The sequence below is a fragment of the Mytilus trossulus genome, chromosome 10 (assembly GCF_036588685.1).
Source record: "Mytilus trossulus isolate FHL-02 chromosome 10, PNRI_Mtr1.1.1.hap1, whole genome shotgun sequence".
NCBI lineage: Eukaryota > Metazoa > Mollusca > Bivalvia > Mytilida > Mytilidae > Mytilus > Mytilus trossulus.
This window is the reverse complement of record NC_086382.1, coordinates 25364240-25377896: the sequence shown is the minus strand read 5'-3', so window position 1 is coordinate 25377896 and position 13657 is coordinate 25364240. Positions and strand designations below refer to the sequence as shown.

The 13657-nt window shown below is 31.5% G+C and overlaps 1 protein-coding gene across 7 annotated transcripts in view; it reads right to left on the bottom strand.

Moving 5' to 3' along the window:
- The window catches only part of LOC134687095 (mitogen-activated protein kinase kinase kinase 7-like), a 65403-nt gene that overhangs the window by 42198 nt on the left and 9548 nt on the right, over positions 1–13657 (bottom strand). For 2 of the 7 annotated variants that reach the window (XM_063547074.1, XM_063547075.1), the window contains exons 6-14: positions 12286–12414; positions 11256–11313; positions 10774–10846; positions 9581–9650; positions 8554–8753; positions 7209–7401; positions 5422–5505; positions 3056–3148; positions 920–1231 (exon numbers count right to left, since the gene is read on the bottom strand). In XM_063547074.1, coding sequence (XP_063403144.1) covers positions 920–1231; positions 3056–3148; positions 5422–5505; positions 7209–7401; positions 8554–8753; positions 9581–9650; positions 10774–10846; positions 11256–11313; positions 12286–12414 — 1212 coding nt within the window. The remainder of the gene's footprint in view (positions 1–919; positions 1232–3055; positions 3149–5421; positions 5506–7208; positions 7402–8553; positions 8754–9580; positions 9651–10773; positions 10847–11255; positions 11314–12285; positions 12415–13657) is intronic. The other 5 variants (XM_063547077.1, XM_063547078.1, XM_063547076.1 and 2 more) reach the window with 4 other exon arrangements.

Below are 13657 nucleotides of genomic sequence, written 5' to 3'. Positions count from 1 at the left end.
CATTTATGAGAAGGTAGATGTTGACCAGCTAATTTCAAAACATCAAACGCAACAACCTGCTTACATTGACAAACTTTTTCTTGACATGTTCAGACACATGTATATAACCCCTTACTCTAAAGAACATTTTTATGGTTTATGCCAAGTCGAAAAACTACATGTATTTGTTTGTCCTTCCCTATCATTAAAGCTATCTTTTGATGACAATTTACAATGTACTTTTTCAGAAATTGTGTATTAGGTTGGATGCTGTCCCAGTGTTCTTCCCAGGGACTTTTAGCATCATGGTACTGTGATGCTAGAATCTCAAATGTAATGCTATCTGAAGTGGTTTTCTTAGAGATTATGTTATGGATGTAATGCTATCTGAAGTGGTTTTCTTAGAGATTATGTTATGGATGTAATGCTATCTGAAGTGGTTTTCTTAGAGATTATGTTATGGATGTAATGCTATCTGAAGTGGTTTTCTTAGAGATTATGTTATGGATGTAATGCTATCTGAAGTGGTTTTCTTAGAGATTATGTTATGGATGTAATGCTATCTGAAGTGGTTTTCTTAGAGATTATGTTATGGATGTAATGCTATCTGAAGTGGTTTTCTTAGAGATTATGTTATGGATGTAATGCTATCTGAAGTGGTTTTCTTAGAGATTATGTTATGGATGTAATGCTATCTGAAGTGGTTTTCTTAGAGATTATGTTATGGATGTAATGATATCTGAAGTGGTTTTCTTAAAGATTATGTTATGGATGTGATGCTGTAATTTTTAGAAACAAAATTGTATTTCAATTTCCCCTCTTTACCAAGTGCTAAATGAAATATCGGGGTGAACACTGTATTGTTATTGACATTCTATAAATTTTTAATTTATTCATAAAAAACAACTGATGAGTCTTTAAAATATTTAACATCAATTACCTTGCTGAATATCTGATGACTGTGTATTCCTGGGAGGGATCAGCTCTATCTGTATCCCTCCCCCAGAGTCTGACGTCCATGAGGCATGACGTGACCCTGTAGCTGGTACCCTCTCTGACGTCTGAGGTTGATGGGATACAGATCTCTGTGGGAGGGCATTTGCCCTGTTTCCTGTTATGGACCCTGGGAAAGTACTGACTTGATGAAATGTTTGTCCAGAACTGACAGGAATGTGGGCGGTGTTTATAAATACTGGGGAGGTGCTCTTAATTTGGTATCCTTCATCTGAACCAACCCGTCGGTGACCACGCCCTGAAAATGCAAACAGCAACCACATTCTCAAAACTTGCATGCAGTTAATAGAAACATCAACTTAAAAATTCAAAAGTTCAAAGCAAAATATCTTAACAAAATTTCTAAAAGCTGAAATAAGCTTTTAACTTAAATTCAAAACAAAGAGGACAAAAATAACCAAACAAAATGTTTCATAATTAAAACATTGCATTTATCTAATTAAAATGATAAAGCATTTCATTTAAATGATCATTTGAAACTGGTTTTCATCAATAAACTCATGCAAAAAGTTTCATGCATAAAAGTACAAAAATGTATGAAACAGTAAAGGAAGATGTAATGTGTGAATTATCATTGAGCATTTCAAGGTCTAAGATATTCCAGGGAAAATAGGCAACTTCAAGAATTTCTTTTTTGTTTCTTTTATGGACGTCTATTTCCAAAAAGACTGAAAATATCACCTTTTCCTGATACGTACCTGTGACGAGAACAGAGATGTACCTTCCTTTAATATCAACATGTGATATGTTTTTCCGTCACAATTTATAATGTTTTATAACCCAATTTATTAAAGGAGAATAACATACATGACATGCATTGACAATTCAAATGCAATAAGGGACGACATCAAAAGTTCAATGAAGTATAAAAAACTGAATTTACATAGTTTTTTCACTGACCACCCCCCCCCCCCCCCCCCCACCCTCTTAACTTAATTTGGGATAAAATTGATTGACCAATAGGGATATATGTAAAATCCATTTTAAATTAACAAAACTTGCAGCAATGTTGACCCCCCCCCCCCCCACCCCCAAACTAAATTTCATGGATTTAAAAGAGCAATGAAATAAGAAACATGCATCATACTACAATAATGGCACATTTTTATATTGTTTAGAATATTCAAATTGAGAGTTGCAAATGAATTTTCTTTTCAATGCAAAGACAAGTGAGGCAAAAATTAATATTTCAAATTATAATCATTTTGTTTTTTGTAAAATACTTCAGCAAACACGCATATTTAAAGCATGTTCATAGATTAAGCATGCAAAAGTTTATCACTTCGTTTCATTTCTTTCAACTACAGGGATATAACATGCAGAACTCATTTTAACATGCAAACAGACATGCATTACTAGAAAATGTTAGTGCAAATAGAAGAATCACTCTTTACGTTATAGGCAATGCTGTGAAGTAGCCTGCAATAAAATTTATCAAGGGGAGATAAGTGAGGAACGTTTAACTTTGAAACCTGGTATCCTGGCCATTGCTATTTAGGTTAGCCAAAACAGATGTTTGTTTCATTAAAAAGGGACCAGCTGAAAAGATTTCATTCAACCAATTTTAAATACAACATACGGATGTAATTTACTGATTGTTTGTCTTTGCAAATCATCTAAAGTGACTGAGGCGTAGTCAATGAAGTATTCTTCTAAAACCTTAATATGTAAAAAAAATATCATTGACATATGTGGATCATTTATTTCATGGGTATCAATTTTCATGTATAAAAGAAAACTTGTATGTTCATGGATATTTAATTTCGTGGTTTTCCTGTACCTATGAAATACACGAAAAACTGGTATCCAACGAATAATAATGAATCCACAGTATTTATTTTTCACTTCAATGTTTAAATACTTCGCCAAAATATGAGAGTTTGAAACTTAACTTAATAATAAAAAATCATTTTAAGGGCAAATTCAATTTTGTAAAAATTGTGATATCATTCAAATCACATTCTGAAAAAAACATCTATTTAACCTGCCAATACCAGAATCCCAGGTTTAATAACACTCATTAGTGACAGGAAGTAGTCAAAGATAGATAACTTTATATTACCTGGAAATTTGAATTGTGTTTGATCGGATATAAACTTTGGTGATAAGAGTGCAGCGGTAGTGTACGAGGTATGTCGTAGATGAGTTGGTATGGCTAAATATTAAATAAAGAGACTGTTAGGGTAGGCAAAGAAGTTATAATAATGTACAAAATACTATATCCATAGATGAATAAAAAGGAGTGAAAATTCTCTTTTAACAGTTTTTTTTTTATTTTATTTTTTTTAGATAGAATCATATGTTCATGCTTTTGAAATTTTATTTATTTTAAATCATAAAATTTCGACATGGCTTTAAAGATAACAGAAATTCAAATTCACAGGATATGCTTCTTTAAAACAGCATTGGATAAAAGTTTCCAATTATAAAACTGTTAAGAAAATTCTTACTCTCATCTGTTGATCTGTTGTCTTTTTTTATCCATAAGCACAGAAAGAATTTCATTCATATATATGGTTAGAATCCTACAGCATAAATTTCAAATTCTCCATTTTCAGAATCTAATGCATTTCTAGAAACATGTTCAAAAGTAGACACTTAAACATCGGGATTGTGTTAAGACGTCCTAACCATACTAACGATGGAAACATCAACCGATAACTCTGCATTTATATTTTCTTTCAGAAGAACTGACAATTTTATAGTCAAAAGTTTTTTAGATTCTGAAATGGAGATATCCAATAAATACTTATGAATGAAAGTAGTTATGGCTAAAAAGGCATCAGATCAGCTCTAATTACAGCATGCATTAGTATTTAATAATAATTTTTTATGAGGTTAACTTATACCAGGGATTTAGAGCACACTTAATCTAGACACCAAATTATCTTTATACTTAAACCTAAACATATTTCCATACATTATGTACATTACATGATATACAGCCCCCTTTAAGAGCTACATGAACTTAGAAAAAGGTGGGATTCTTTTACAAACAACTAATTATAAATGATATTGGGCCAAAAAGTGTAATATGGCCATGTAATTAAAACACTTTTTTTCTATCTCTTTTTTTTCTATTTTGAAAAACAAATCTTTATTTGACAAATCAATTTGAAAAAAATACCCCAAAAAAATATTCCTACTCCAAAATGTCCCAATTCAATGTAAAAATAACAAGATGTGATATGACTGCTAAGGCCATGTTTTTTTAATTTGTTGGTTTACGGATTTTCCCCATGAAAAAGTAGGGTCGGTCGGTCGGGAAAAAAAAAAAATAAAAAAAATTTCAAGACAGAAAAAAAAATGCAAAATAAATATACATTTCACCTTTCTAACAAAATATTTTTATGCTTTTTTGTCATCATTTCAAATTTTAGTTCGATGAAATATTCTTGCTCAGCTGTCATAAATATCGCATGACATTGTCTAATGATTTGCTGTAAAAAAAAAAAGGGGGGGGTGTTCACAGACAAAGACAAATTGTCTTTTTACAAACAAGAAAAACAAATTCGCGTAGCTCTTAATCTATTCCAGAAAACTTGGTGAGTAATGATCTTCAAAAACGAAAACTGATAAAGAAAAAAATGTAAAAATCGTCGTACGAAAATAAGTTTCAACTTACGTGTCAAAAACGTAATAGACTCGTCCACGGAAAAAACGAGAATATCGGGTTAATCTAGTGTCATGCATTCCCGTTTTTAATCCAAATGGACAATATTTTTTTTTAATATCCATGAAACAAGAAAATTCTAAATGACTTGTTGATATTCAGAACTTTTACTTCCAAGGTGCTTTCCACCTGTCCACATTTGGACAAGTCTATTTCTATGAGATTATGCATTTTACAGACTGATGACAAATAAGGGAAACGAACTTATTGTGTAATGGGTTTTTAAACACAGATTTCGTTCCGCAAAATTATTTGCGTAAACGACATTTCAAGGTCAGTTATAATTGATTTGTCTATTTTTAGAAACGTAAACTGGAAGTTTTATTTTTTCACAACAGAGAGTGTTATCAATTTTGTTAGTGATTCATGCATTTCATTTCATAAAAAAAGAAGAATTTAATTATTTTTCAGGGATAATGTATTTGTTTGGGTCGGCGGGAATAAAAAAGCATGAAAAGTCAATTTTATTTTTATTCTAGGAATCGACAAAATCGGGTCGGCGGATCCGTAAACCAACAAATTAAAAAATCCTGGCCTAATGAGTCAATCTGAACATAAGTTTACTTTAAAAAAATATATATATTAAACATAAAAAAATCTGAAAATTGTGATGAAAGAACCCAATTTATCTACTGAAACCGATTGTTATAAAACCCGAGACTGGGACCAAAATAAGCAATAGCTCCAACGATCTTCTACCTAAAAACATAAGGAGACAGAAAAGCGAGGTCAGAGTTCGAGTTGTGGTTTCTCACCTGCTGAGGAGGTAGTCACTGGTGTCTGTATTACTCCACCCGTAATCATTATAATGGTGCCATGAGATCCCGCCCTACGATGGCCTAGCAGAAGCAGAGGATTAATAATGCCATGATTACACGATAGATAAAAAATCACAAAAACATATAAAGTACAGTATATAAGATTAAAGATATACATGTAGCTGGATTAAGTATTTAGTTGTAAGAGGTAATATTCTGTTTATTAATGAGTTTTTTCAATACATGTATAGGAAATTTATCTAAGTGGAATTATAAAAGCATAATTCGAAGATACAGTTTGGCTGTTTATTTCAGTTAACAAAGAAAGTGTTTGTTTTACAACTAAAGTTAACGTCCAAAAGTTAAGTCTATTTGGTATACTGTGGATTTATTATTATTCTTTGGATACCAATTTTCATGGTTTTCGTGGGTACAGGCAAACCACGAAATCAAATGTTCAACGAAATACATATTTTCAATAGGTGTTGTATACAAATATTGTCAAAAAAACGAAATCAAATATCAACGAATATGCAAGTTTTCAGCAATCCACGAAAATTGATACCCACGAAAATAAATGAATCCAAAGTAGGCCCCTTTAATTTATATTCTCCATAATTATATGTCTTTTTCTTGATAAGATCTAGAGTATCTAATAATCGTGATAATGGAAACAGCTAATTTAAAAACTTACACATAAGAGTGCCTTAAGGAATGGCAAACATAAGGATAACCATGGTACCGGTATGTCAATTTCGTTATAAAAGAATAGAGTTCCAACTTGCCCTACAGTTGCAAATATTTTATCTGTCCAAGGGGCAATAACTCCATTTTTTTAAAACATTAGAATTTAGAGAAACAAATATTTGGTAATTTGTTCAAAATATTAAACAGAATATTACCTTTTATTTATGCTATCAGGTAAATGTCAATGTAAAAACCACACTGATAGTTAGTACAATCTGAATAGTAGTGCATGTCCATTTAACTCAACTAAAACATTTATATCAACAATCTTCCAAAAAAAATATTAGCTCCCTTTGATTTTAGTCAAATCGAAAAAAGGTTGCCATGAAAATAGTGAGAATAAAGACTGAAATGAAATCAGAGAATGTAAATGCAAAATTGAATATAACAGATATCTTAATGTAAAGTAAACTATAATTATAAGAAATCTCATAAAAACCAAAAAGTAACTTTCAGAAAAAGTTTCACTAATTGTTATATTATCATATTTGGCATCTAAATTGAAAGTACAATACAAAATATATCTAATCTGTGATTGCTAACATCCTTATTGCATGTTTTCCTATGAACTAAATATTTGTAGATAACAAAAGATTTTTTTTTTATCAAATTTTTGTCAGGTTGTAAGGTTAAATCAAAACAAACACAAATACAAATGTGAATAGTGATGGCTTTTTTGGGGGGCTATGATCTTTTAAAATCTTTCCATGCAAAATAATTCATGCTTCAACAAGAGACATCTACAAAAATTACTATTAAAATTGAAAACAAATAAACAAGACAAATCATTTATCAACGATATCAGTATATCAGTGTCTCTAATCTATCATACTTAATAAGAGTATTAATATCAATTTATCATATCAATTCGCTCACTTATTTTATATTTTATAAGTTTCTTAACTGGAATGCTAAAATTGCCTAAAAAAAATCAGAAAATCATTTCAATTGTACTATCGCCTTCATGACTCTTCATATCATATACTCTGTAACAATCCATTAAATTTCCCGATAGTTTTTAAACAAGAGTTACCTACCTTTGTAAGAGTTCCCACTGCTGCCACTACTGCTGTTGGTTATCTCCCTGTTTATATCACATTTCATCAGAGTACTGTCTGCTGAGTAACGTTTTAAATGGTCTGGGGTACCAGCCCGTGCAGCATCATTTAGACTATCTCGACTTCCGGCAAGGGAGGGTGGGGCACTCTGTTGTCCTCTTGTTTGTTCATCCTGAGAAATGTTAAACAAAATATAAATTAAAGCAACCAAATAATTTTCATCTGTAATTTTCAGGATATTCTATTTTTGTTCTTTGTCAGAGTGAAAATCAGTGATTGATGATTAAGATGGTTCCTAACACTACAGGGAGATAACTCTGTAAAATCAGCTTAACGTTTTATTTACATTGTGTTGAAAAAGGAATATTAAGCTTCTCAATGATCAAAATTGGTGTTTGTCAAACTTCTATATAACCAGTGTAACTTTTCAGACATAACAGTTGGTTCAAATTTTTTTTTTTATTTTTATTTTTGTTAAAGGGTCAAAGTAAATACTTAGACAAAATTTTATGAAAATTAAAAAAGCCAATCTAATTTAAGTGAAAGTATTGGGTACCACCTTTAATATTTTTACTATTTACATATATTCTTAGTGGGGCTTAAAATCACTTCTTCTGTATTTGAACTATTTAGTATATTTGCTTTGTTTGGTTAAACAGCACTTTTTTATAGCAGAATATAAGTTAAAGAACAAGAGTGGTCTGTATTAGCTCCAAACTAATAATAAGAAATCCTATAACACACTAGTAAATTGACTTTTCAATACTGTAAATTCAGAAATTATTGAGTGCATTTATTATTGCGATTTTGTCATTTTAGACTTCAGTGCGATTTTAATTTTTATGATTTTCACAGAAATCCGGTTTAATTCCAATATGCGAGTTTAAATCATTGTGTTTACAACTGTGTCGCATTTTTCGCAATAATTACATGTAAAATTTTGCAAAAAATTCTGAAATTACAGTATTTGTAAATGATTGAAATGGGACTATAACTTCCACACTTGCATCCAAAACAGTCAAACCTGCTATAAACATCACCTCCATGAAGAAAAGACATGTCTGGTTATACACATTTTTTGTCCTGCTGTAGTAAAACCTAACTATGCTTTATAACTTTAATTCAAAAGTCATCTCTCTTAAAATGTCAGACCTTCAGGAAATAAAAATGCTGATTTTGTGTTTCTTACGCACCTTTGAACTCTTGAGAACTGTGTGACGTTTTGTGAAGTTTTATGACTGCAAGCCCATTTCTGATTCGTCCTAAAGTTGATTTTTTATGTGTTATTATTCTACATGTGTAGCCTCCTAGTGTTAAGTCTTACCTCTAGCACTGGTGGGTTAATTGGAGGATTTGCCCTGGGAGGAAGAGGAGGTGGTATGTTGAACTCGTCTGATTTCTTGATTGTGTCTGATCCTATAAGAGTACCAGAGCGTGATTCTCCTGTCTGTTGACTCGTTGTTGATGTGTTAGAACTGGGTGGCGTGTTGGAGTATGATGTTGTCACAGGCACTGAACTGAAGGCTAAAAATAAAACATTAACACATTAAATTAGAAGTTAAATTTTCCTCAGTTTGATTTGAATTTAAATTTTCCTCAGTATATTTTGTTGAAACGACCTAAGCATCAAACACTAAAAAGAATAAAATCATGAAAAAAATATTTAAAATTCCTTTGACTTACCATATTTTGAATATTTATCTCAAGTTAAAAATAACATACTTGTGTATTCATTTATTAAGATGGATATAATGTTTGTGGATTGAGGAATTATTGTGTTTTTCAGTGGATAACTGATTTAGTGGCTTTTCAAAGTTTGAATACTACCATATAATTTTTGTTTGAAAAGTTAATTATTTTTTGCTTGGAAATGTTTATAGATGCCCGCTGACCATTCTTCATATTTTCAATTAAGATTTTTCTCTTATTTCGGAAAACCTTTTAAAAACAAGAATGTGTCCTCAGTACACGAATGCCCCACTGGCACTATCATTTTCTATGTTCATTGGACCGTGAAATTGGAGTAAAATCTCTAATTTGGCATTAAAATTAGAAAGATCATATCATAGGGAACATGTGTACCAAGTTTGAAGTCGATTGGACTTCAACTTCATCAAAAACTACCTTGACCAAAAACTTTAACCTGAAGCGGGACAGACGGACGAACGGACGGACGGACGAACACACAGACCAGAAAACATAATGCCCCTCTACTATCCTAGGTGGGGCATAAAAATTGCAATAGTACACAAAAGTGTCGGAATTTTCAGTATAGTAGCTATTCATTTTGAATTGTCATTTGTTTTCTAAATAACATTATTCTTACATTGACTAATTTTAAAAATACCTACTGAAGTCAGGTGATTCACATGATTGTCTATTGTTAGGGTAAACTAAAGGTTCCTCTGCTCCTCGGAAAAACTGCAAACAAGAAGAGATGAAATAACTTATTAAATGTACAACACCATTGATGCTCACAAGTATGTTTCTATGTTTTGGTAAATTTCTAATAGAGCATATTTTTATAGCAAATATGGTATGCTGCTCAGTTTATAATAGAGTATTTAATCATTCTACTGAGGATTTTTCTAACTTGTGTGGGTACCAATTTTAATGGATTGAAGTAAAAATGCATTTTTCGAAGAAATCTGGAAAATTGGCTCTAATAATTAAAGATGTGAATTACAGCCGAATGCAATGAGTGTGTAGCAAAAGGTAATATCTTTGGTTAGCTTGCTTGCTAGCTGAACCGTGAAGTCATCATTAGGTAAGGATAACTACCCTCCTTTCGAAGTTGCCTAGTCCTACAGATGGATTGCTATAGAATGGTTATCTGTCAGACTAGTCTACTCTTAACCCTTTCAATGCTATATATACATGGCATATGCTGTGATGATGTACGCGGTCCGCCACTGCTATTCTATATATTACCTTTAGCTACAAACTCATTTCAATCAGCTGTAAACACATGTATGATTTAATATAAATAGATTCATTTTAATCATTTAAATACCTTTTTGTGTTGGAATGTTTCAATGTATGTAATTTGATTTTTCTTGTTATTTAAATTCTGATGCAAACAGACTGTAATTGCTGTAAGGTGACCTATTGTTGCCTACCTTCTACATCATTTGGTCTCTGGTGGAGAGATGTCTCAATGGCAATCACACCACATCTTCTTATTTTTATATATATATAAGAAATAACATCCTAATAATACCTTATCACTATTTGTCCGCCATTAACGGAGATCACAAAAGTTCCCATAGAATGTTGATGTCACAATGGAAAATTGATTGTTCTATAATGTCAATACTTCAAGCAGCACAGATTAAGAAATAGCAATATTATAGGTCTATAATTATGATCAGTACAATTTATCACTTATACAATAATTTTTCAACATTTATTCTTGTTCTTACATGCTGTGTTCAGAAAAAGACAAAATTTCTCATCCAACCTGCTACCATTTCTTATGTAAAAATCTTACTTTTCATTCATTAAACATAAAAGAAATCTCCAAAACAGAATATCTGACACTCACCTGATAAAGATGTGTCATGATCCTTGCCACTTCAATCATAGAGGGTCTTTCTGCTGGGTTACCTGACCAACACCTGTAAATGAAGGAATAACATTCAAATATATTTACAGAGATCAATGTTAGAAAGAATCTGTGTAAACTATGATTACCATTATACAGTATCTCCATGGGTAGCCAAGGTTCTGAAACACTCATATTAAACTATGTTTGGATATATTGTAGTTTTCCATTATTTTTTTCCCCTTTAGGCACTTAAATCAAATGATGTAAAACATTACAAGCTGCATTCATATACATATGAGTGTACAATGTGAGTATAAATTCAATCATAGTATTATTTCACCTAAAATTGTATACATATATAGTCCATTTGATTTCTGTGTTTGCAGGGGAAATTGTACATGTGACTTTGCAATTAAAAATTGAATACATGTATACAACAGTGTGAACTTAATAAGACTGATTACAGTATCTATACATACCTGACCATAAGAAGTTCTAGAGGTTTGGGTAAATTACTTATCAGTGGAGGCCTTGTACCTGAAATGCAAAGAAATGAATTCAAAATTAAAATCTCATAATCAATACATACATGTATGACAGAAATTTATTTTATAATGTTATTGTATCCAGGGAAGGCACTTTTAAAATAAGGTAACCACCTATCAATATAAAAAAAGAAGATCAATGCCATTCTAAAATATCACATTTATTTTTAAAGTAAAACAAGAATGTGTCCAAAGTACACGGATGCCCCAATTGCACTATCCTTTTCCATGTTACATGGACTGTGAAATTGGGTAATAATCTAATTTGGCATTAAAATTAGAAAGATTATGCTATAGGGAACATATGTACTAAGTTTCAAGTTGATTGGACTTCAATTTCATCAAAAACTACCTTGACCAAAAACTTTAACCTGAAACTCCCACTTTCATTTTCTATGTTTAGTGAACCGTGAAATTGGGGTCAAAAGTCTAATTTGGCTTTAAAATTAGAAAGATGATATCATAAGCAACAAGTGTACTAAGTTTCAAGTTGATTGGACTTCAGCTTCATCAAAAACTACCTTGACCAAAAACTTTAACCTGAAACTCCCCCTTTCATTTTCTATGTTCAGTGGACCGTGAAATTGGGGTCAAAAGTCTAATTTGGCTTTAAAATTAGAAAGATGATATCATAAGCAACAAGTGTACTAAGTTTCAAGTTGATTGGACTTCAGCTTTATCAAAAACTACCTTGACCAAAAACTTTAACCTGAACGGACGCACAGACAAATGGACGGACGGACGGACGGATGAACGCACAAATGGAGCCAGACCAGAAAACATAATGCCCCTCTACTATCGTAGGTGGGGCATGAAAAATATTTTGATACTGACCCAATACAAAGTTGAAATTAAGGAGGAACAGACTGGTACAATTTTTATTCAGTAATAAATATGTGAAGATATAACCATATTAAAACACTTTAAGCCCATTGTATCTCACATGTGAAACATTACTATTTACCATTATGAACAGCCCACATTATTCTGAAAGCAGGTCCTCCTATTTCATCAAATGGCTTCCGTCTAGTAATCACCTCCCATAAAATTATACCAAAACTGAACACATCACATTTTTCACTGTACATATTTCCTGGCAAAAGAAAAGAATATTATTTAATCATGGCATGCAATTGAGTGCTTCTAATCAAGATAAGTTATACTGTATTAAAGTGTAACTACAAGTAAAAGATGTTGTTGAGGGTAATTACACCCTGGTTCAAAATTTTTGTCATAATCAGAATCATTAGTTTATTTTCATGAAACTTTTTAATTGTACAAAGTGGGTATGTAGATCTGAAAAACAATTTATTTACTTTATATAATAAGCAATGGTGGTTTCAAAATTCCATATTTTATATCTTGGTCCTTCTCTACGAGTCCTGATCACTCACTTTGCATAAAAATTTGTAAGGGTTCCGCGGAACCCAGTGTCTCGCATTTTTTGCTGTAAATCGCATGCCCAACAACAATGAGGAAAAAAATCAATAAAACTATTCCTCTTGTTACTATTCTATGATTGTAAGAAAATCTAAGTCCATTTAAAGTAAATTACAGAAAAAACGGAGTAATCTTTTTACAAACTTTACTTCTGGATACAATCTTATGATCATAAATAAGCTTCTGTTCAAGTTTGGTACAAACCCAGGATAGTTTAAGAAAGTAATTAAAATTTTAAAAACTTTAACCAGAGAGTGAATGTAATGGTTCCCCGCAGAAAAACTAAGTCCATTTAAAAGTAAAATATGGAAAAAATGGATTTATTTATTTACAAAATTTACTTCTGGATACTATCTTATGATCATAAACAAGCTTCTGTCCAAGTTTGGTACAAACCCAGGATAGTTTAAGAAAGTTATTAAAATTCTAAAAACTTTAACCACAGAGTGAATGTAATGATTCCCTGCAGAGAAAAAAAACTAAGTCCATTTATAGTAAAATACGGAAAAAATGGAATTTTATTTTTACAAAATTTACTTCTGAATACTATCTTCTGATCATAAACAAGCTTCTGTCCAAGTTTGGTACAAACCCAGGATAGTTGGAGAAAGTTATTGAAATTCTAAAAACTTTAACCACAGAGTGAATGTTTTGTTTCCCCGCAGAAAAAAACTAAGTCCATCTATAGTAAAATACGGAAAAAATGGAATTTTATTTTTTCAAAATTTACTTCTGGATACTATCTTTTGATCATAAACAAGCTTCTGTCAAAGTTTGGTAGAAATCCGGTATAGTTTAAGAAAGTTATTAAAATTTCAAAAACTTTAACCACAGAGTGAATATTTGTTGACGCCGCCGCCGACGCCGAAGCCGACGGAATGTAGGATCGCTTAGTC